The 25,712-nt window shown below is 41.4% G+C and overlaps 1 protein-coding gene across 3 annotated transcripts in view; it reads right to left on the bottom strand.

Moving 5' to 3' along the window:
* BTRC (beta-transducin repeat containing E3 ubiquitin protein ligase) overlaps nt 1-25,712 on the bottom strand; it is a 117,085-nt gene that overhangs the window by 13,600 nt on the left and 77,773 nt on the right. For all 3 annotated transcript variants that reach the window (XM_086467420.1, XM_086467421.1, XM_086467419.1), the window contains 4 exons: nt 10,707-10,938; nt 5,888-6,074; nt 1,336-1,432; nt 320-457 (listed from right to left, as the gene is read on the bottom strand). In XM_086467420.1, the coding sequence (XP_086323546.1) occupies nt 320-457; nt 1,336-1,432; nt 5,888-6,074; nt 10,707-10,938 (654 nt within the window). The remainder of the gene's footprint in view (nt 1-319; nt 458-1,335; nt 1,433-5,887; nt 6,075-10,706; nt 10,939-25,712) is intronic.

The raw sequence follows: 25,712 nt of genomic DNA, 5'->3' as shown, positions 1-25,712 counted from the left end.
CAGGCTCTTCGGTGCAATACATTAACATCTTTGATATTACTGGCTTTACTATGAATATTAGTTTTACTTCTCTCATCTACATGGCACAGCAAGTACATAGCCTGTCATTCGAGATGGACAAAAACTCCACTAGCAAAGTCTGTCAGAAAACAGGGTCTCATGCCAGATAAGAGAGGCACACACACCGTGCAGGCGTGAAGCGGGAGAAGAAGGCTAGGTTACCAACAAGAGATTGAGTAGGTGCCACTGAAATGAGGACATTATTATTTATGGCATAGCCACCGCATGCCATTAGTATGCCATTTTTGAGCATGCTCACCTTAATAGTATTGTCTCGTAGGCCACTTACTATCTTCTGATCATCATACTGTAAACAATAAACCCCTTTGCTTGTCTCACTTCGGCAGTGGATTCTCTGTAAGCTGTGCCTTCCACATCGCCAGTTTGACTCTATTGTCTTGAGGAGAGATAGGAGACAAAAGAGAAGTAAAAAATAAAGCACCGAACTATCTCCCCTGTTTTTGATTGCTTGAGAAGGCAGCAGATACTTTTCTTCACACTTTTTTCTGCAATCAGGCTCATACAACGACACAACTGCTTTCTAGGAGAAGTAATACATGTCATAAACTCAATTAAACAGACAAAAGCCTGGAAAACATACTGTGGCTAAACTTGTCTGTGTTATCTGGAATGGTGAGGGAGAAGTGACCTAAAACCTTTTTTCTGTCTCCAACCTTTAACCTCCCACGACTCAAGGACTAAACAACTGAAGAGCAAGTCTCACTTGAGCTCTAGCTAAGTGCTTGTACAAACTTGTCACAACAGTGCCTGAGCACCACTCTTACCATTAGGAAACTGCCAGAACAAGGCACTTTGCTCACACTAGATACAAGGCAACCATGCTCAGTTGCTTCCTGTTTCCCTGGGTCTCAGGACTGCAGTCTTTAGCAATGCACCTTCTCCCTGGCTCAGTTCCTGCCATCTCCCTGTAACATCTGATTAGGTCTCATCTGCACTGGGTGGAGCAAAGTACTGTAACGGAGAAAATCAAGACAGTACGGTGCTGCTGTGACATCTGATGTGCAAGGTGTAGAGACTCCATCTGCAAACAGCTCACTGAACAATCCAACTCATCCTCTGTCTAAAGGAGCAGCGAAGGCTGGGACCTCATATAACTATCCCAGATCTACAAATGCCAGACAAACACAGACACATCAGATTTAATGAAATATTTCACCAGAATGAAAGACACTCAGAATTCAGCATCATGAATGAATCAGCGACATTTAAAAAACACCCCATCAAACACCACCACATCTGGAAGCTGTTTCTTACCTCTATGTCCTGTATAATTTTGGGGTAAAGTGCTCTGTAGAAGGAGTTGGGTGGTGCAGTCCCATCAGGAGGTTTATTTTTAAATAGATATTGTCCCCTGGAAGAGAAAGAGCATTCCATTGAACACAAACTATGTTTTAGCATTTTGGAGAAAGGTCCTCCTGGCATTTTACAAATGGGTAACCTCTGCTGAAAAGCACTAACAGATTTCATATTCAAACTTAATTTAGTCAGTAAGACAGGGTGGCTCCTTGTTTGTTTGTCCTACAACATGTCAGTGTTGCATATTGACACTGAAATATTCATGAAAAGTCTGTGCCTAATCACTCTGGGAAGGGAAATATATTATCTATTATGGACATAAGCCCATTCAGCTCAACAGGAGGTGAGAATGGCTCATGCCCGCAATACACACACCCATATCAGAGGTCACCTTTAAAATAACGTGTACAAAGAAAACAAGAGAAGCCAAGGAACACTCAAGCTCACAACGCATTGAAGACTAGCTTTTATCTGCATTAGCAGGAGCAGTACCAGGTTTGGTACATGGACATTTAACTGCTACTACTGTATTTTGGTAAGCAACACTTCATCTGTGGTGTCTCCCTCATTTCAAAACTGATTTGGAATACTCATATCCCAAGCTAGATTTTTGCTACCAAAAAAATCCGTAAACGGCAATCACTACCTGCTGTGTAAAAAACTTTAATTCCTCATCCTGAAGTTAAGAAGCCACCAAACACGGTGTGGAAGCTAGTAAACCCCACCATGGGCGTACTAACTGCTGTTCTGCCTGGCAACATGCCTCACAAAATGGAGAGAGGCACAAATGCCTCCGAGTGTAATCCTGGCATCAGAGGCACAGAGTTTACGCTGGGCCAGCCTCCGCTTCTCCCTCCCTTGCTTGATTATGGCATAATTAATTGTTCAGCCCTTCCTTGCACACTTCTTTCTTGTCCTTTCCATACAGTGTACCTTGAAACTCATTTGAGAGACTGTACATTAGCTGCTCGAATGTGCTTGAACTAGGGAAATCACAACAAGAACTGAAATTTTTAGGTCGTAAGGCAGTAGCGAACTATAGGACTGAACAAACAAAATAACAAATGCTCAAGAAAGAACTTTTGATAATTCTTTACATAAAGTACTTTCAGAATGACTTGAGTGAAGGGTGTTTTCCACTTTGGACAGAGCAATCATCTGAGTCTTCAAATACAGTGACCAGCAGCCACTCATATGGGGACAAAGACACATGAAGAAGGGACACACGGATGCAGGCAAATCACTATCTAGATGGTTGCATATTTACTGTGATTCAGTCTGGAAGTGTATTCAAGAAAATTAGAATTGTTGACCCAGGGAGACAAAAAATGCCTTGGAGATACACAGAATACCTAGGACACATCGTGGAAGACTTGGGGTAGGTCTACAACAGTCTGTATACAGGCCTATGTGCCGGAAAATGCATCTATTGTTTGCAACTTTACTAGCTGACCTAATACAAGGTCTTGTTGCTACCCATAAGGTCTGCCTTGCTGCATGTACAGTTGTTTACAGTTCAGCTAAAGGATTGCTTGGAATTTCCACAGCATCCCAGCGGGTGTTGTGCTGTGGCTCTGGGATAAAAGGAACTATTGTTTGCAGGTTTTGATGACTGGCCAATTCAATCAAGTATTCAGATGGACACATCGTGCCCAGATTTTGGGCTTCTGTTTTGTATTTCTCTAAATCTGTGTAACCCTTACTGCTTCCTGACAAGCTGTCAGAGAATGCAACCATGCTGGGTAGAACCTGGGAGTTTCTGTTGTAAACCACAAGCTGCAAACGCTGAAATCAGGCAGCCCATGTGTAAAGTGAGGAGCTGTAAGCAAACACCAGTTATCCATCATTCTTAACTGTCCAGTTAGCCACCTCCTTGTGCCATGCACAGCGTTAGCATTGATTACAAGCTATAAAGCTCTATATGGCAGAGATGCAATTATATTGGATATTTCTTGTCTGCCTCTCTTAACCACCCCATCACACCTGCAGTTGTATCTTCTAGAGCTAATCAGAGGGGCAATCTGAAAGACAGAGCACAACTTGCTCCTGTTGTGCCAAAGCAACCTCCAGGACACAGTGTAAACCTGAACAGGAGGTGTAATAACAGGGTGTGACTGTCCTTTGAGATGAGAAGCTGGATTTTGCAACTGGTTTTTAGAAAAGTCACGTGTCTGTATGGCCAGTAACTGGTGCTAATGTTATTTCTAAAATCTGGGGGGAGCAACTTGAGAACTATCAGCTATGATCTCTGTCAAGATGTAGAGAATGGTAAAGTTTCACAGAACAGGAGAAAGACAAATGTAGCTCTTGCATTTTAAAAAAGGGAAGCAGGTCCACCAAGGAAACGGTGGGCTGTCCAACTCAACTTTGACAGCTTAGCAGTTCTAAAGCACACAGTCAACCAGATGAGTGCCTAGAAGACAGCAAGATGACAAACAACAGGCAACACTGATCAATCCAGAATACATCCTATCAAACTGACCTAATTTCTTTTCATGAGCTATTCTCATGACTTAGCAAGAGAAGTATGACCTTGGAAGAGCTCAAGGGTGGACACACAAATGGCTGGAAAGCACAGTTTACCAATGGTGCACTGTCAAACAGGATGGTAAGTGGGATCCAGCATGGACTCTGTCCTAGCGGTGTCATTATTGAGCATTTTCATTAACAACAAAGAATGGAACAGGGAGAGTGCATTTATTACCTGGCCAATGATACTAAAGCTGAGAGAAGCTACAAGCACTTTGGAGGACAAGATTAAACTCAATGCTCCTGACATAACGGAGAAATACCAAAATAAATAGAATCTAATTCAATACAGACAAGTGCAAATTTTACCACTGAGTAACAACATAAGCATGCAAGATGAGGAATAATGGCTAAGTAGCACTCCCACAGAAAGGGTAATTAATTTTATAACAGTATTATACCATTGTTAAAAAAAAAAAGGCACATGTTCTACTGAAAAGTATAAAATGGAGTGTCCTCCATAAGTCATGCAAAGCAATGCTTCCCATACCACCAAACTCTAGTGACACCTCGGCAGAAGTAAGACAACCAGCTGATTACACCATCCTCCAAGAATGGAGTAGACTAATTGGGGAGGGTCTAAACAGAGAAAACCAAGAATGACAAGAGGACAAGAGAACACAGGATTACGGTTGGTTAGTGCATTCAAAATGTAAGAAACATGATCACCTTCCAACATGGAAAAGATTACTGCAAAAAGAAGAAAGAGATTGTGTGTTGGTGTAGGCTAAATATAACATGCCGAACTGTAGCTAGGAAGACAGCCTAAATTTTAGGAAAATCTTTCTAACGCTAAAGTTAATGAAACAGCAGAATTCCTTGCCCAGACAAGGCCTGGGGAATCTCCATCAGTGGAAGTTTTTAAAAGCAATTTAGACAAACATCTGGGATGACTTAAGAGAAACCTGGCTCTGCCTCTGGGAAACAGGAGGGTCTAAATAGCCTCTCAAAGCCCTCTTTGGACTTACTGTAACCTCAACAATACAGAGCAAAAATAGCAGTCCTGGAGAGAACGAGACACTAAAAGGAACGTAAAAGTTACCACTGCCATGCTTGTGTTTATTTTACACTCTTTATAACCATTACACTATTGGAAGCAGATCAAAATAGTATTTATTTTTAAAGGATGTTTCACAATCCTGATTTACTTGCCTTTACTTCCTGAGACAAACAGTATAACAAAATTAACCATAAAACAGGAGTCTTTGTTTGCAACTCTGTATCTTTTTCTTTTTAATAGCAACCAAAATGCCTGAGCTGTCACTTTTATCTTGTTTATGAAATATTCATACCCAGCTTCCTTTCTGCCAACATCCTAGGGACACCCTTGGAAAAGAAAATTATGTATTAAAGGATGTACCCCTGAGAGGGAAAGTTCTAATGAAATGTTAACAGAGCAGCTTCAAACTTGAGTGAGACCCACATAGTAGTAAGGCTATTCCAGATGATTATTAACTAATCTATCTGCATTTCTAAAGTCCCCTATTCTCCGTGGTACCTACCCTCAGCTTCCAGTTTGAAAATTAAACAGATATCTAATAGTGAAAATCTGCTGAGGAAAACAAACAGACCTATCAGGAAACAACTAATTCATAGCACATGCTGCCCCACTGCCACCCCTAAAAAAGCTCTTCTGCTCTGAACTGCTGACTAGTTTAGTGTTCCCCTGGGGCATACACAGCTTCTTAATTTGAACCGAATGACAGCTGGGCGTAAAAATCTCAGTCTGTATATCTCACTTGTCACAGTGGGATAAGAGCATGATCAGATGAAGAAGGTGAAGAAAAAGCCCCCACATTGCCCGCATAGCCAAACAGTGCCCTAACTCCCCAACCCCTGAATTTTGATTTAAGCAACTGTCAGGTTTGGAACCAACATGATGTTTCAGGGTGCTAAATAACCCGCTTCAATCACGGTTTGAAACACACAGCACCTACTGTCCTGAATGGGGACAAAACAAGTGAAGATGCAGTTTCCTCACCATCCTCTCCTCTCTGACAACCCCCTCCACAGGGAGTCTGTCCTGACCATTCTCTCGATGAGCTTCTTCCACAGCATGCCATCTGACGTCACCCGGTACCACTCCTTGCACACCAGCTCAGCAGCACACAACGATTTGGCATCCAGGTATGACAGAATGTTCTCAGCAATATGATCCAATCCCCGAGCTGGGGGAGACAAAAAAAATTTAAAAAAAGTATTATTTGCTGGGGAGGCATGGAGTTTAAAACATCTCCCCTTGCTACTACAAAGATACCCTCTCTTTCCATCTCCTCTCCTGCATGCAGAGGTGGATCAAATGCACAGAAGAGCATTTGCGGCTAAGTTCAGGAGTGAACAGCATTCTCCAACTTCCTTTGGATATAACACAACAAGTCATTAAAAATAATAAAGAATCCAAGAAGTCATTCCAATCTATTTCGATGGGTTTTAGCACTAGGGGGATATTCTATGGATGGCATTTCCAACTCAGCGACGCAGCCCCCAAAATCTCTCTATATTAGGACCATTTCTCATCTCACTGCTACAGCTGTTCTCATGTTCCAACGGCTCAAAAGCTGTTTTTGCTAAAGCAGTAGCTTTTAAACGTAATGAAGAAAAAAATATATATTCCCAATGCGTGCCCTGAAGGGTAGTGGTACCTTTAGACATGGGGGAGGGAAAGATATGCAGATGCACAAAGAAGTTGAGAGGGAAGGAGAGGCTGTATAAGGAGAAAGTGAAGCAGGTTTGCTAGTTTCATTTATTTTAGTGGGTGGAGGAAAAACATGCACCAATATGGTATAATTTGCAAATATTTTCCAGTGTGAATACCAGGACTGGCTTTGTTTCAACATGGCTGGAGTGAAATGTAAAGCAACTGCCCGGTTAGCACCAAGCAGCCCGATGTAACGTCTGCATAGCTTGGGGCCAGGGAAGGTTATGCTACATTTCTTAACTGGATGGATGTATTCAGTACAAATGTGTCCTTACCCACTCAAATTTAATCACCAGCAAGACTTCAAGAAAATAAAATGCCTTTTAAATGAGATGTTGTATAAATACAGCTTTTCTTGAAGGCTGTTTTAATTCAAAAGTGAGATGCACCGTCAAGAGATTATCTCACTTCACAGGTCAAATTTCAGAGGCTTTGTGAAAGTTGTAGTTTAGACCCCATCATCCCTCAGGCGTAATGTTCAGACCAACCAAAGAGGAAGCGTGGCAGATTGGTATTACATGCATCTTCCCTCTGGTTCACATTTGGGACAGAGTCAAATACATCTTTTCTTGCTTTTAAAACAACAGCCTCAAAGACCAGGCCCTGCTTGTGACAGGGCAAGAAAAAGCAGCAAGTGCATTTTTACAGTCACATGTCTGTATGTCTGCAAACCCAAACTGGGTGCAATCAGCTGATTCCGATTAGAGTTCATGGCACACAAAAGGCTCAACTTCTGTTTTCGTCAACCGAAAGATCTCAAAAATTATCTCCCAATGAACAAAAATGAGAAATTCAGCATGCCTCCTCTCACTTTTTTCAAACATCCTAAATTCATAATACACTTTGGGTGAGACATTCTGCCCAGCGTTTTATGCTTCCATTCATATGTAGAAAAAGCATGTGAATGATACCATGCGCAACCAGAGAGTGCAGAAAGAGGTCTGACATTTCTTATCTTTATAGATGCAAAATTAGATGTCAACCTGCAAAATAAAAGCATCAGCAGCCTTTATTATGTATTCAATCTGAAAAGATATATACAATCACTACATAAAATTCTTTAAAAAAAGAGGAGCGTTTGTAAATTTAGATTGACACTATAGCAATTCGCATAAAGACTGATTCAGTGTTTTAGCGAATGTGAATTGGAATTCCGCAATTTGGTAGGGCAGACGTGGACATCGTGTACCCCTGCTTCCTCAACCTGACACCTGCAGCCCTGAGCACTCTCCACTGGGTGGAAAAGGCATATTTGCTTTTCCAGTCTGTGTTGCTTCCAATGGGCCCACAGACATTTAAAGACCCACCAGGACGTTTACAAATGCCTGCCCGTGTAGTACCTGTACTGGTGGCTTTATGACAGCAGTGTCAAGCAGGAAATTATTTTATATGGGGAACAACCGACGGCTTTAGGAAGCAGGGCTACATGGCATAACTGGGCATAGTAACCTTCACCCACAAGTATGCCGCTGATCCATCTGCCCTTTCTGGATCATCAGTAGCTGCACTTCAGATCTTGCTGCAATGAGGTGTTGTAACTACTTCCATGTCTGTAAGTCATCCTTTGCCATTGATCCTAGACCCTTCGCAGAGAAGGAATACCAATGTTTTGGCCTCTCCTCCTCACGTTTACGATGAGTGGATAGGCAGAGCTATTTTGGCCTGGCTGCAAACTCAATTTTATTATTTTGTTTCTTAGGAACAGCACAACTCACTGAGATATATATCTAACAACGCATTGCTTCCTTAAAAAAGAGAAATCTCTGCTCACAAAAGTTTTTGCTAAATCAATGTGAAACACGACTGGCCCTTCAGCCTCCATATCAACAAGAATGTTTCAGTTATTTCACACATGAAACCCTTATAAAAATGACCTTCCTCATAAAAAATGTTAAACAGCTTGGAAATGCTAAGCAGAGACCTTGTTTTTCAGAAGCAGAACAAAGTTTGTTAAGTACACAGCTAAGCTGTATTTTTCAAATAACCTTAATTCTCTTCGAAGTACTGGGAAAACAATCTGAGCCAATTTTACTCCATAGTAGCAAAACATGCCCATGATCTAAAACTACCTTTAATTCTGGTCATTCTTTGGGACAGTGCTAGGAGGACAGAGATAAGATGCCTCATGATTTTGAAGTAGCTTTATTGTTTTATTTACTCAAGGGGGAGAGCTGGGGAGAGAATGAAGGAATAAAAATGAAATCAGAATACTGAACATTTGAGAATTTCAGAAAGCTAAAAAATACTTGAAGATTTTAGTGGGTTTTTTTTATTATGCGACACAATTTAAAATTTTAGGTCCATCATTCTTTCCTAGGCAGTTTCTTACCTTCCCCTTTCCCATTCCCCTCATTAGAAAGCTGCCTATACTCAGGACATCCTGCACAGACTGCAGAGTCTGCGCTAGTGTAATTTCTTGCCATTAATTTTCTCCCTTAGACCTATACTCACTAGGACATTAGCACTTTGCAAATATGCAAATCGATGCACATATATTATTTAAGCACACAGTTCCCACAACTATTCACATACTCACACCTTAGCTGCCTGATTCCTATCTGTTCTGCATTCTGAGGTAGTAAAATTAGCTGCTTCCTGGCCAACTGTGAAAAGACCACCAACAAATATGGTATGGCTAGGAAATTATGAATGCCACTGAAAACTTTTATAACATTTGCCCAAAATTTTCAGAAAAAGGCCTGTCGGACGAAATTAAGCAAGTGCAAATGTGTTGGCTTGCTTTGATGGAGTTTTGTGGAAAAAGACCTGGAAAAATTGTGTATGTAACTATATGTATAATTCCACTTTAAAAGTGGGGAAACCAATGCACTTTCAAAACTCTCAATTTTTTTGGAACAGAACAGCTCCACAAGTTATAATGCTGCTCTAAGTACATGAGATTATTACCACTGGACTACTAAAAACTAACATAAAGCAGGTACTTAGCATAACTAAGATTTTTTTTTCTAATGCTGAAACAGCCATTTGATTACTGGGCACAATGAGCTTAAAAATCCAGTGAGTCTACATATTTAACTTCATAGCAACACTCCTGCAGTGCCTTTATGCTTTGTACAATTCATAGTTAAACACTTTTTTTTAACGCTAGAACTTAAATTTCATGTTGAGAAATCCCTTCTGAAGGATGATCAAATGACTGGATTGAACAAATTGTTGGAGTTCAGCAGTTCTTCAGAGGTATGCACAGAACAAGACTTTGGCAAGAAACTCCTCTCTTCAACCAGCTATTTAGAGACAACACCTGTAGCGCTCCTTGCTCAGGTCCATCTCAAACTAAGGACCTATGCCATGGAAATGCTGATCTATTGACTATCTATCTACAGATGTACAAGCTAATGGTCTGAAAAAAAGATTACAGAGCCAGGAATTTCTGTCTGGTTCTGAAACTCTATTGCTGTATATATTTTATCTTCCACTGCCTCAGTTTTAACATCTATAAGACCAGGCCAACACAAAACTGCACGTACACTACTTTATGTGTGCATTCTGTGAGATACACCCAGTGCCACATCTGAGAACAGCTGGGTTAATATTCTCGATGGAAAGCACTACGGAGGTAAAAAAAGAAAAAAAAAAAAGAACATTTCCATCCCTTGATCTTACATCCTCCATTCTCTATTAGCAATAAACACATAATCAAAGCAATGGCTTCAGGAAGGTATTTTACTAGGAAAGAGAGACAAAAAAAAATTTAAGTAAGAAAAGGGAAAACCTCAGCTGAGCAACCAGAAAGAGTAGTAGTTTTAATTTTAAAAAATTTCGTTATTCATGCATTGTTGTGGGCATTATGAGTAAAACTACCTGGCTTGTGGTTTGCAACGACTATCCCTGTGATACATATATGAACTATCATTTACTCCTGGCCAAACCATGGTCGTATTACATCACGCCTTCAGAGACAGCAGGAATACAAAATAAAATATTACTACATTTCATAATGGTGTACAGATTTCCATTCAAAAGCTACCACCTATTTCACAAATTGACCCTAGAAGAGACCTCTCCAGCAGCGTAGGCCAGAGTGGAATAGTTTTCTGAAAGAGAAGATGGAGGAGCAAGCTCCTTCTGCCTGCAGAAATACCTGGCAGTGCAGTGATGAAGTCCCGCTGTAACATGGGTTTGAGGTATGAGTTTATATGTCCGTGCTGGTAGTGACACATCTGGGAGATGAGGTGCTCCACAAACTCCACCTGGTCAGACTCGGACCACTGTTCAAAATACTTGACGCAGAGTTCCTTCTCCTTCTCATAGCTTGCAGACAGTTTTCTTTGCTTGGGCACAATCATACTGGAAGTGCCATTGGCAAGTTTTGTCTGGAAACAGGAAGGAGAGACAACCCAAATCACGAATATGAAAAGAAGCTCAAGTGGTTTTGTAATTTTTTTAGGGGGAAGAAAAAAGAAGGAAAAAAACACTCTGATACATAAAGTTGGCTAAAACCATGTATCCCATTTGGTGCCATCAGCTGGAGCATGGCCACCGCGAGCTGTAACCCCTGCAGGACAATGCATTGGCTCATGCCAGAGCTGCACACAAAAGACTCTGGTTAGATGGCAAACCTTTAGTGTCATTTTAACATAAACACAATTTTATTCACATCATACAGACACTAAAATGCATTTGGATTCCTAATCTACAGTTACCAGTTACTTCAATGCACCAGCAGGAAACTGCATTTGTATTGTGTTTTTTTTTTTAAACGAATGGACTGCTGCTAAAATTCATAGGGAACACACAAAATAGATTAGGAAGAAAATGGTACCACTTCTTTTGAGTATAAAATGATACCTTGAGAGCAAAGCCAGCTAAAACTCACCCTGATATTTGGTACATACTTCTTTCACAGAATAAAAGGTTTTCAACTTTCTGAGCACTGTTAATATCTTGTCAGAAGGACTCAGCTCAAAGAAGAGTTTCAGGGACAAAACAAAACACTGACATTTCAATTTACTACTTGATAGCAAGATATAATTTCTGCTTTCTAAATGATTTAACTGGAAGAAAACTGCACATTTTGCATTGCAAGGATATCCTTTGCCCAAGTAAGAGTACCTGTTTGCTGGGGAATTATTTTTTCCCATACTGGTCAAATAGTTTGTATTAAATGCTGAAAACACGTGATTTTCTCTCTCTCATTGCAGCGGTTTAACACCAGACAATAACCTTTACAATAATAGTCAATATTATTACATAATTTTTATTCACAAAATACATTTAGACGTTCTCTATTAATTATCAAATAATTAAAAACAAATTACAGACATCAGAATATATAAAACATTGATGTAGGGATGCCGTATTTCTGTTCTATGACAATAATTCCAGGCATCAACCTCACCAGGAGACTTTATTAACTTTAAGGGAAAAAACAAGTACCTAAATCTCCCTGCAAAGATACCTAGTGATCTAAAAGAAATGCATGGATTAACTGATTTTACAGGAAAAGAAAAAACAACAAAGACTTTTTTCAGCAAGTGCCAAAACAGTGGGTTATTTAGAGACCACGAAATCTAGTTGCCAAAAGTGAGCTTGGAATGCAGGAATTTCTGATTTCTCGGGAGTGAATAATTCCTGTACTTCAGTATCCCCCAACCCCGACAGCAATCCTGACTTTGGAACACCAAAAACCTCATAATTTGAAAATCTTCTCAAGTATTCACCATGTACATTTCATTTTCTAGAGAAAATCCACCTAAATACTCTTTTCAGCATTTCCAGCAGAGCTGGACAGACTCTCCTCTGGTAGAAAAAGACAGTAATTAGCTGTCATTTTTAACAAGCAGTTTCTTCTATTTCTGAATTATGGTTTGACTTAAGTTTCTCTGAGAACACAGGACACGGAGATCACCTCATGAGTGCTCAGTTCTGCAGCTCAGTGTTTTCAACGTTACTTTCACCCCCACTCCTCCCTGAAAATTTCTGTGTATGTTCAGAAAGATCATGCGAGACAAGGGCTATGACTGAGCTATGCTTTCATTTAGTCATCACATGGACAGCACTGACTGCAAACGAGTCATAGAGCCAGTACTGAGCAGCAGGAAACACTCTCTCTTGGGCTAACTTTTTGTACAGAGAAGTCTCTAAAGGAGCTGTGGGCATGAAGTCCTAGGTGTGAAAGGCTGGACTTTTCTTAGCAAAGTCCACAGTAGGCAACAGCCTGGCAATAAATGATTACCAATGGACTGCACTGAACATTGGTCTTAGAGGGATTTTGGTCATTTTTGCTGCAGTTAAGCTGCCTGCAAAACAGACATGCCTGTAAAAATGCTGGATTAAGAGCGTAGAGATGTTGTATTCTACAAGCTTGATCTCATTTCATTTCTCCTTTTGTCTGCTGTGCATCTCAAAACAGGCTGTCTCTACAAAGCATTTTTTAAAACCCTATACCTCTGCCTTTTAATTTGAGAGACTGTGAAGTCTGACTAATATGCTGAGCTGGAGTGGAGTAGACAGCTGATGTGCAAAGACCACAAAAGAGGCAACTCCTTTCACAGGGTGGCACCACGTTCTGGCCTTTCCTTGCCTCCTGAGCACACTTTTCCTAGCAGCCTTCAGCTCCCCAATTACCTCTAAAACAGTAGTTTTGGGGTATCAAACAGAAGTTGCAACATCTGCAAAAACAAGTAATAGCTTACGTGTGTACAAACAGATGGCTTAGATGGGACAAAGCAACCCATTTTGCCTGGATCCCAAGTGAATACAGGCCTCTTGGGTGGGAATAATGAGTAAATTAAGAGTCCATTGGCCAACGCTTTTAACAGCTCTGGAAGTCAAACTCCAGGTTTATATAGCGGATCTGCTAAGTAAAGCACTACTACACACGGTACAGGCTTTACGTCCAAATCAGTGGACAGGGGAACACCGTATTTTTTAGGTTCATGCACATTCTTTGGCTGCACTCTGACAACGTCAGCTTGAGACCTGGTTTGCACCGTTGCCTGCTCTGGTTTCCCATCAAAAGGAGCAAGGACAAACCCAGAAGCAGCGTCAGTGTGCCCAGTAGGTCCTGTGGTATGCCAGCAGGGGACCAGGAGGACAGGGCAAGCCACAAACACACCAGTTCTGCAGAGTAGAGACAAATGAATTCACAGGGCTCCCAAATCAATCAATCACAATACATGCTCACATGCCTTCCCCAGACCATCTGTAGCTACAGTTTAGCACAAAATTCCAAAATTTCAATTTGAAGATTCCTAAAAATCCACTGGTGGTTTAGTGAAAACGGCCTGTTATTAAAAAAAAGCCAACAACAACACAGCAACATCAAGTATCTGTATTATTAAAGTGTTGGGGGTGGGTGGAGGGGTGTGTGGTTACTATCAGTAAGAGAATTGATTTGGCTTCCTGAGAAACCCTAATGACTCAAGCATTGTGATCAGCTACCTGAAGTTCATAACAAACCACCTCAGAACAATATCAGCAACTATTTCCTGGAGCAAACAACCATTTACCCTCTCCTGGTACAATAACCAGGCCTCACCTGAAAAAGAAAGAACTGTCCCACACGCCATTCATACTGCCAGGGTAAATATCCACCCAAATGCACTGTATTCAGTCATGCTTTTTATAAGCTTTACTTCCAACAGTGGCAAAAAATGAATCAGCACTGGTAGTCCATTACTTGGGATGAATTTTGAGCACAACAGAGCAAACTACTAACTTGGAACAGATAAAGCTTTTCTGACTCCCTTTTCACAAACCCCTGTGAGGGCTGGGAGGTGCCCCAGGGGCTGGCTATACACACAACAACCCATCTGCAGGAACAGTAGAGGTGTCCTACAACAGTGTGTCTGAGCTAGTAAGCTGAGCCAGGAAACCCAGGGGATTGAGTGCCTCAGGTTGGTACTAGCTCAGGGATCCACGTACTATGCTCCATTGCAGCCCATAACTACAAGACCATTTCTCCAAATGGCTACACTTAACGCAAAGCACATTTGTATGCCCAGTGAAGTAGAAGAGGACTAATATGTGAAAGGACTTTAATCTAAGTAATGGCTTGCAACTATAGGAAGGTGCAATATTTCAACACAGATAAATAAAGCCTGGATAGATCTACTGCTCTGCATATAAAACAAAACAACCATGGTATATCAGAGCTGTAACCCCCACATGACAACCCAGTACAAGGGACCAAGGAGCCTCCTAAAGCAGAGAAAAAACAAACACAAGAACAGTTCTTTGATTCTAGTATTGGTATAGTGTTTCCCCACCCATATGAGTGGTCACCACTTTTACATTTATTTTTTTTAAGAAAACACCAGGTCCTTCTACTCACTGCAGAGACTTTGTTAGGGCACTTTCCACAAGATGGATGAATTCAGATTATATGTTTCTTGAGGTAAGAAGACATCTCTTAAAAGTCGAAGAAAAAAGATAAACTGTCTCCAAGAATACTGAGAATGGCTTCGATGATCCCAGCAAAGTTTGAGACCTTCTGAACCTGCAAGACATCTTTACACTGGAGCTCTGGGAAGACTGAGAGCTTAGACCACCACTGCAAATTTCTCAGAGTTTCTCTCCAGACAAAAGGAAGGGACTTTTCTTCAACATTCCAGTACCAACAGGTCATACTGGGCTTCCCTCCTCCTCCCCAGACTCCCTGAACTACAGGCTCTGACACAGAACAGATGTCTTCTACTGCTTATCTGCAACCACAGCATTTCATCTCCAACTGCTTGCACCGCCAGTCACGGTTAAGTCACTGATCTAGACAGAGCCACCTTAACAGGAATTTTGGATGGGTCTTAGTGAAGGGGAGGAAAAAAGAGGACATAATGTTTAATTATAAGAAATGATTGAAATAGGCACAGACATACCCCGGGTGCCTCTGCACTGCAGCAAGCTCTAAACTTGTTATCGTTAATGGTTTAAATTTCACTGTGCTAATCATTTCAGGACACAAGCCTTTCTTGATAATCTAATGAATTATTCCAACATCCTTCAGCAAAAAAAATCCTCCATGACAGCACTAATTACAAGACGTTTTCCCAGTGCTTATGTAAAATATGACAGAGCAGCAGCTTAGGGAATTGCAGAAAACTGCTTCTAATTTCCACTGAGAAACTGACAAACACCTCTCTTTCATCTCTCCCAGCTCTCAAGTAAGATTTAACTTTCTCATTTAGTTAATTACCGAGTGAGGATCATCATTTTCCCGGATCGGAGCGGCACAGAGCCTTTATCGTGTTAACTTGTGAACTTGATCGATGGCTGCTGCTAAAACTTAATAACTTCACCCCCTGGCAAATTGTAAGATAAATATAATAGGAGAAACTCTGACAGTAAAAACCTGCCAGAAATGAGCACTGTGTTTATGTTTCTTTGCAGGCAGCAAAAAAACAACCGACAGCTTATTACTGGGTGCGTGTTACTTATATTTAAAAGACTCCAGGCAGTTAACTTTCTGCGTACTGTTCAAACTTTACTCACAAGATAAAAGACACTGGGCAAAAAAAAAAAAACAAGCACTGGGATCACAAAGAAAGGAACTATGGAGGTGTACGTCCAGAGCGTGGGGGGGAAGACAGGGACTTCACAATGAAAGCAAAGCCACACTTGTCTCTATATCCTGAATATTCTTCAACATTAACCACATTAAAAATACCCACAACGGTGAATCCAGACATGAAACTAGTTTCAGCTGTGGCACAAAGCTCGGGAATGTTGAGGCATGTTAGAAGCTGCGTGGGAAAAGCAGAGGGATTAAAAAGTATCAGTGTGGCAGCAAGATGATTCGGTTTGATGCCTGTAAAGCTGCTCTCAGCCAAAGAACCTCAGCATGGTTGGCTTTTCCAAAGTTACTTGTGTGGCCATGAAACTGCTTGCTACTGCCCATGATGAAGTACCACTCAATACCACTCCAGTGAAGCAATGTAACAGAAATGGTGAAATGGAGCTGAGGACGTATGCCAGGCCTCCACGATAAAGGGCAGAGCTAGTTATTTGAGAATCCTGTTGAAGGGGTGTTTTTTGCATGGCCTAAAGGCAATAACAGCATAATTAAGAGGATACAGGTTCAATTTCTATGGCTGGCTTCTTCTTTTTTAGGCTTGTAATTACCAAATGCTGCAGAACTGATTCCCAGACTACCAAGGCTAAGCAAAGAGGGAAGAAGTCCTTTGCAGCTCCTTATTGGCGGCTTCCTATTAAAGAGCTCCTTTGTTTTGAGAATTAGGGGGGTGGCAAGGGGGTGACTCACCATAAGGAGCAGGATCTCATGAGCCATAGCACCTGAAAGACATGAGTAGGGTAGCTGGCTCCTCATTTTTCTCCTTTGCAGGATGAACCTGCTTTTCCAGAGTTTGACTTGACAGCAAGGCTACAATGCTAGGTCATTAAACAACTCACTCCATTTACTTTTATTTTAAAAGCTCAGTTTAGAATCTACCCATTTCTGTCCGCCTCCATCTCACATAACAGTCTCTGTGAGGTTAACCATGGGTTTAGCACATATATGGACTTACTTGCTTAGTACTGAATTAGTTTCCACGCTGCAAAGCTCACTGAAACATTCTGAAAAACGAACATAACCTAGAAGAGGATGATCATCAATCACATCTGAGAGTCAAAAAGAAAGTACCATGAAAGAAAGCACAGCATCTTTATTATTTATTTTCAAGAGAAAATTTGAAACACAGGCTCACACTGAAATTAACAGTCCCCCGGACACCCAAGGAACTAGCGATTTTGCCTGTCTGGGGCTTTTAGCTGCTTGTCCACATCTAGTTTCTAATCATACTGTAGGAAACCTTTGATAAGAAAGGCTACATCTAGATGAAAGATCACTGGAATTACGCTGGACACAGCAGCCCAACCTGCTGCACTTTCCGAAATCCTGGGGGGCCAATACTTTTCAGAGGTACCATCTAAGTACCTATGAAACGGTGTTAGCCCGGAGGGCACCTGGCTAAGGATATCACCTCAGACACAGAAGAAAGGGAGAAGGCTGTTTGGTTTAGGGTCAGAGAAAGCTGCAGACACCAGAGAAGTAACATGTTGAGCCTCTCCAGGGACTGAGCCATGGGCACTTGCACACTGGCTATACAAAGAGCAGCAATAATACCTTGCTGGAGAAGCTGCTCCTCTCCCACACTGCTACACAGTAAACAGCAACAGGGAGAGGAGATTAAAAAACTATTCTTTTAAGCTAATACTTAATGTTTCAGACAGACTAATAAAGTTTAATTGTCTGGAATCTCGTAGCTCTTACTGTAAACTCTCCTTTGATATAGGTCTCCCATCTAGATTTTAAGTGTTGGCAAAAACCTCCAAAATAAAATTTCTCTGATGCCAGCAATGGATGTGAATTGGGAGTCCCTCTCCTCCTCCTCCCTTATCTCCAAGTCGTCTTTGCAAATAACAAGCACTGATGAGAAATCTGCTTGCATCAGCACAGCACTGGCATATGTTACCTTCCCAAACTACGATCCCTGACCAAATGCGTAACCAGACATATGGGGGGGACGGCAGACACCACCACTCTTAAAGAGCTAGGTTTCAGAGCACACCTTTTATTAGTTCTAAAGTGATCATATACAAATTTCAGAGCAGATCCTCCAGTAACAACACATCATTTCCAGTGGAAGTCACCAAAGCAAATGCTTTCTTCCTCAGCATGGCTACCAAAACCAGAGTTGAACTGCTGGGACCATTACATGTTATTACTGTTAATAGAGGGAAGGAATATGCACATTATCACTTGGAGAACCAGCCTAGTAAAGTCATCGGGTAATGGCCAGTAGCAGCAAAGGGCTCATTTATGGCAGGGAAAGGCATAAGCTGTGCTCTAAGCAGCAGTTTCATAGTTTTCTGGAACAGTTGCTTCTGTTTTTAAAACTCCCAGGCATGATCTACTGCCCGAGTGAAGTTACTCTTTATGGGTGTTATTGTTGAGTTTGTTTTTGCTCCAACTACTCCCCCAACTCAGAGAGAAAAGCAGACAGGAACAGGTAGGCGGACTCCAGTGATTCAAAACATGGCTGAACAGTGAAGACTATACCACCAGGAACAACACACAAGTAGAGGGGGAGAATGACCCAAAAGACCTGTTATCTGCTCTCAGTAACACTATTCAGATTTTCAAAACACTGTGGTTCTCTCTATGCAAAGTTTTTATCCTCAAGAAAGACAAGACAGTTTACCCAGTATTATTTTCCATGAGTTTCCTCCTTGGAGATGCATTTTGCCACCACCAACAAAGAGGGCACAAGCACACCAAACTACCTGTCCAAGGCAAACTGAGTGATTCAGCACTGGAAGTCATGAATATACATGCTGGATATCATATACCATTTCCCAGCTCCAGGTGTACTACATATTTCCAGGTGTACTGGAGAAATGTAACAAACAAAAAGGCAGTAGCTTTCTGAAGAACCACAAGATTCATGTGCATGCCTTGCTCCCACTGCAAATGCACTCCTTAGATCTGCTCACAGAGCTGGCTACACAAGCAGTCCCCAACCTATTTCAGTCAAAATAAGCTTGTTAGCAAAGACCTGCTATTTAAACTGTCTAAGCTAAAACACCTCATCTTAACTGAAAGCAGGTTTGTAGTTTTGCTGACAGATCCTGGAGGGCAGCAACCTGCAGCAGCCAGATGAAGGCTGAGTGGTATTCTTTTCCACCAGTACAGCTGGATATAGAAGAGGACATCTCATTAGCTCACACTGGCTGATACCAATACTACTGCTGTTAGTAGCTACTGCTGAGGTAGCTCTAAAAGTCCATGAAATACCTTTGCACAGTGTCAGGTCAAAGTTGGTCAGTGGGTTGCTGCCAAAATCTTGACAGATTTTGCCTTGTAGCCTCCTATAACCCCTACAAGATCATCCCATAACTCTCACTCACTAATGAGCATTGTCTTCTCGTGAAGAGCTGCTCTGCTAACCTTGCAGTCAAGTGCTACCCTGCTGGCAAACGGGGGTGACTCCCATGGAGGACCACTAAGATTGCTAGGGGAGCTGGATGTGTTTGGCCTGGAGAAGACTAGCCTTCCACTACCTAAAGAGAAGTTACAGAGGAAAGTGAGACAGTCTTTTCAGAAGTGCCTAACAACAGGAAGAGGAGCCACAGACACAAGCTGTAGCAAGCAAAACTCTGGACTTTAAGAGGGAGACTTTCAGACTATGAGTGGACAAGGTCCCGAGAAAAATGAGCTGGTTGTGAAGGTAATACTCCTTTGAATAGGCAGGTGGAACAGAGAACAGAGGTCCACCCTCACTTACAAGTTTTCTATGACTTTATATATTAAGATTGTGTTGGTCCATTCTGTCATTGGTACCTGCCAAGAGATTCGTGACCTGAGGAACCGACTCCAAAAATACAAGCTAAGGATATTCTCTAACAAATTCTAAATCTTCAGAAATTGCATTAGGTTGGGTTAGGCCAAATGCTGTTGATATGTGAAAGTACAGGTCAGAAGAAAGGAAAGAAATAGTACCCTCTGCAACAAGTAACCAGCTCTGACCATAACAGCACTTCAGGAAGGCATAATCAGTTTCACAGCTGAGCAGGCTTTGTCCCTATCAGCTGATACTCATATTGCACAACTCAGAAGCCCAAGTCACAGACTGTCACACTAGGGATTCCTCAATGGCTCACTGCTTAGCTACCAATAATGTTTCAGAAAAACTTCTCAAACTAAAGGAGGGAGGGAGCCTTCTAGTATTCCATTTCCTATAGTAGACCAAAGTGGAATTGTTTGAATATAACATATAAGCAATATAAAACCCCCAGTAAACTGTGGCAGAACAGGACTGCTAGCCTCACTTGGTCCTTCAACATACTGTATTTTTTCCACCTAATGTTCTTTCCTTTTAATGAGATTACTAAACAGTGAAAATAGTACCAATCTACCTGCATTTCCCTTTCTACAAATACAAGCTGTTTTCTTTTCTTCTCATCCCACTTCTGAGAGTTACTTTCCTGTCATATCAAGAACGTAATCAGTGTGTAGCATATCATGTGAGAAAGTTCTTCCATCCTCATGCACTGATGTATCCCATTGTAAATTCACCTAACAATCACCAACCCTTTCTTTAACTTCTACTATAATAATTGGCTAAGCATCTAAGAACTAATTACATGCTGAGTAAAGTAACATTTCCTTCCAACAGTTTTAAATATATTCTCTTTTAAAGAGAATATTTATCCTCTATTGTGAGAACTGTCCTCCTTTGTGAAAGGAAGGCAATATTAGACTTTACCATCACATGCTATTTGTTGAACACCTCTGTGATACCTCTCACTCACTTCTTCTATTTCCAGTCAGCTCACAGTAGCCTGTATTAAGTCTAGTACCAGCATACTCGAAAACACACTATTTGCATCTTCTCATCTAATAAAAGCAACTTGGGATCATGCCTGGAAAAAACATATGCAACCTTCTGATATAAAATAAAATTAAACACCAAGAGAATTCAACCTTGCCTGCCACAGACCAATCGGATGCACCATCCATAGCCTGTCCCTTTGATCGAGGGGTTAGAGCTCCCTCTAGCACTCTCAAAACAGAAGAGCCATGGATGCTAAGCTGTGACTATCTGGTTCTCATCCAAAGCAGTCTTGGGTAGGACTGTCCGTAATTTTTATTTGATTTACTTTTTGCTGTCACATGAATAATTAAGAATACATCCTCTAGTTTATCTGAAATTCAGGAGAAACAAGTGTCAAGAGAAATGCCCTCTATAACTGATTAAATATACTCAGATTGCTATAATTAACTGATCTCTATTTTAAAATGTAATTTAGGACCAGCTGAAGGATTATTGTGTCAGCTGTGTGTACAATGTGAAATGTAGCAAGAAATGAAATTAAAAAGTTGTTGAAAATTTTCAATTTTCACAGCATAATAAAGTCCTGCTACCTCACCCTCCCTTGCAGCTGACAAACATCCCAATGCAGCTGACAGGTCGCCTGCAGTTGTGAATTACATGTTTCTATTTCAGCATTAAATATTGAGTAACACTGCTTTAGTAAAACTCAAAAGGTGTAACTCTGCTGAGTTCTGCACAACGCTGAAGACAGAGAAACATCTCATGACAGGAAGAGTGTCAGCCCTTTTCAATCACAGGTTATTACTTATTAATTCTTGATAAACTGAAAGCAGGCAGTACAATGTAAAAATGAGAAAGGAAATGGGAGCCAAGTCTTCCGAGTTTTACTCCTAACTCTCCCACTGCCTTTTTGCACCGCCATAGGCAAGTCACTCCATTTCACGAGTCTGTCAGTTAAACAGATGTACCCTAACACACTTCACACCAAGACAAAGCTCAGCTTAATGCTGGGAACGTCTTCAGAGGCCTCTGCACAAGAGGTGCTCGGTGAGGGCAATATCACCTGGTGACACAACAGCACACTCTACATAAGCGCAAACTTCCCCTCATGGGCCAGCAAACAAATTTGTCACTTAAAAACTAAACAAAACAGCCACGCTAGAAAAGGCATGGCCTTGACCTCACCAATCAGAAAAACGCAGCTGTACGAATCGTTTCCGCAGCCTTCCAAAGCAGAACCAAAAGCTGAGTGCGTTCAGAAAATATTTCACTTTGAGTTTTCTCAAGCTGAGACACCGCATCCAGACCCCACTCCTAAAATCAACACAAACGTGGGAACAACTCACACACCCCTGAAGGTAATGGCCCTAGGGAGGGGTGCGATTTAATTAAGTTCCTTTACTCATCACAGCAATTTCAGTATGTAACCACCAGGGGATTTCTGAACATTTCTTGGGTTTAAAAGTTCGCAATTTTAATATTAGTATGTGACAGAGATGAGGAAATACAATAGGATGTGTTAGGCTACGTTTTTACGCCTCTGACAAGCCCAGCAAGAAAGACTAGAAGTAACTAGACCCAAGTAGATGACAGAAGCACCTGACAAAAACTTCCCAGCATTGCCCGCCAGTGTCCCGCAGTCCCAGCCGACAGCTGTCCTTGCCATTCTGGGCCCGAACTCTGTACACAGTCCTGCTGCTGCACCCAAATCCTGACACACAGACCTTCCCTCCCGCAGTACAGATGGCACCCAAGGTCGTTCCTTTTATCCCCTTAAGAGGACTTGGAGAAAAGCGCTGGCGACAACTACTCTCTCCCCACATCCCTCGCATGTGGCAGGAGAGGATTACAGTCTGACATCTGACCTGTCCAGCAGGAGTGAAAGGACATCTGAAGGGAAAGCAGGACCTCCGCAGTTGCAGATCCGTTAGTGATGCTGGCAACCCTCACTGCACGCCTCTCTGGGCCGACACTGCTGCCCACCTGTTCTCCCCCATGCCTCTGCATAGCTGTGGCTTGGATCCAACTCAGAGACAGGTAAGAGAGAGGTTGTGCTGATGAACTGCAGTAAGACGTGGCATCAGCAGCACTTCCCCACACAAGCATGCCCAATGACTTCCAATTCCATCCCTCCAACTACTCAAATTTTTTCAAAAACTGTTGATTTTGTTATGATGCATGTGTTCCCTAAGAACTGCACTGATTCTCCCCACAAATTATTGAATTCCAAACTTACCTTCACCTATGACCTGAATCAGTTTCAAAACTCAGGTCTCAAATAAAAAATAAACTGACTGTGATGCCTTATCATCTGCAAAGATTCTAAATCAAATCTCAAAACACTCCCATTACAACCCACCTCAAACTACCCAGGATTACAAATTACGATCTAGAACAGGGCTGACAGATCTAAATTAACATGGCAGGAGAACAACCTGATTCAACTTCGTAGTTCACGCAATTTTGTAAAATCCAGTGACTTGAAAGAAAACAACACATGCACATAACTGACATTAATTAAGCAACATTTTTATTACCTATAATGAAAGACTTATAAGGAAGGTTTATTAGTCAGAAAGAGGGCTTTCTTTGCTAAGAAATTACAAGTCTTACTTAATTAACAATTTTTTTTTGTAGCATAGCTGTTAAGTATTTTTCACTTTTATCTTCTTCTAAATGAATGTTAATCTAAGCACAAAAGCTATTGTTCAAATTGACAGAAGCGGGGTCAGAAAAAAACAACACTGAAATATTTTAATCATCATGTACTTTAACCAAATTCTGTTTGTGGTCACTGTTACAAGGGTTTCACTTTTTGTTGAGAAGCATCAGGAGGACCTCAGACTTTATGGATATGAGAAGACAGTTAAATCTGAACCTGTGTGCACAACTAGGACAGACCTATGAGACTGCACTATGAATTTTCAGGGCATCATGAAGGCAAGTTTGCCTGTTGGACACAGGACCCAAACAGCCTGGCTACAAACAGCGTCCTTTTCATTCCCTAACTTCAAACTACACTATGAGCTAAGCAGCAAGGACTACTCGCCTGTCAAGATTCACTATTACAGTAAAAAAAAGTAATTGCAGCTACTTTGAATATTATTTTCAGGTCTGTAAACAGAAACTTGGTTGCTCATTTCTAATTTTCCTCACCAATAAGTTCAGCAACGTACACAGTGAGTGCTGCTGTCTGTCTCGAAGCTGCAGCCTCACCTAAGCAGTCAGTCACATGCAATGAGGGACTGCCTGCCTTGTTGAAGTTATCTTAGATACCAGCTTCCACAGGCAGACTAATTCAAATCTATTTTTGTAAATTACAGATTGTGCTAAATATACATGAAGGAAAACATCTAAGTTTCTTTTACCGCACAACACAAGTTATTTCTCATTCTAGGTTCCCTCCAAGAAAACTCTAAATTTTAAAATCTGCCAATTAGTGGCAGTGACTACTTGTGAGATCTAATCCAGTCAAGCAGTAGCGTTCGTTGAGTACTGCAAAGGGCAGAACAACGTTCCAAGAAAACAAAGAGACCAGGATACCTGACAGTAACAAGGAGGAGCATGCAGTTTCAGAAGAAATGCAGGTTGTGTCACTGCCTTAATGTGATGGTTAAACCATAAGCTTCACATCAGCCAGAAGAATTAGATCTTTACACGTACATAAGACTGTTAATAGCTGCAGTACAGTTTAGGACAATCACTTGACAATTTCTGTGTAAGAGCAAGGGATCAGAAAAGTAAACATAAATAAATTCCTCCTAAAAATCCAAACTCCTCAACAACAAATGCTCAAATATCTTCACCGTTTCTCTTTCCTCATTTTTTAAATTCCACTCCCCAAGGATCATTCAATTTTTCCTAATAAAACAAAGAGGATATGACTGCTCTCTAAAAATATATGGAGATAAACACCAAGAAAGGAAGAGGAACTATTAAAACAAACAGAAGAAACAAGCTGAAGAACCAGTGGTACAATCTCTCCATGAGTAAGCTAGCTTGGAAACTTGGACAGGATTTCCAGTCATTAGAACAATCGGGTTCTGGGATCATCTTCTGATGGAACCAGAATGGAAAAAAGACCTCAGATCAACCATTAATTGGTTGTAAGACTAAAGTAAGTTCACTAAAGGGACAAAACAATATCTGCAAGATAAGAGGCTGGAACCAGTGACCTGCAAGGTCCCAGAACGCAGAATGACACAGACCATGCAATGTCCTGTTCTGCAAGAGGACATTCATCACCTTATAGCTCAGAGTATACCTGAGAGGGCTCAGACGCAAAATCGTTGACTGGTAACTGAGCAAGCTGACTTTCAATGAGAACATGGATGGGACTGTGGGCTCCACCGTTAAATATAAAAAGGTAGGGCTTCATTCTGCTATCATGGATGATGGGTGAGTGCTTCACTCGGAAAGAGAGCTGTCAATTTTCAGTCTGGCATGTGCCCAATGAGCTTGAGCATACCTGAGATTTATGAAACGTACAACCTACACCTTTCCGCTAGGTGCTGAACTGCTGAGTTGCACGTGACACACAGGGACACTATTTATTCTGGTACGGCTTTATCCACCTGTCTCAGCTCCAGAAGACTCATAGGTAACTTCAGACTGCCCTGAGGCTACATTCACTGTGTCTGTAGTTGGTTCAACAGCATACCCCTCATGGTCTCTGAAGCATTTATAACAAACGTATTACATGGGAACAGAGAATATCTCGTTTCCTACCTTCATTGCCCCCAGGTAAACTCTCACAGGATCTGAGGCAAACCTTTAAGCTGTTCATTCACGTGATGTTTGGATGTCAGATGAAG

Source organism: Leptosomus discolor, chromosome 6 (assembly GCF_034619465.1).
Source record: "Leptosomus discolor isolate bLepDis1 chromosome 6, bLepDis1.hap2, whole genome shotgun sequence".
Lineage (NCBI taxonomy): Eukaryota > Metazoa > Chordata > Aves > Leptosomiformes > Leptosomidae > Leptosomus > Leptosomus discolor.
This window is presented reverse-complemented; position numbering and strand designations above follow the sequence as displayed.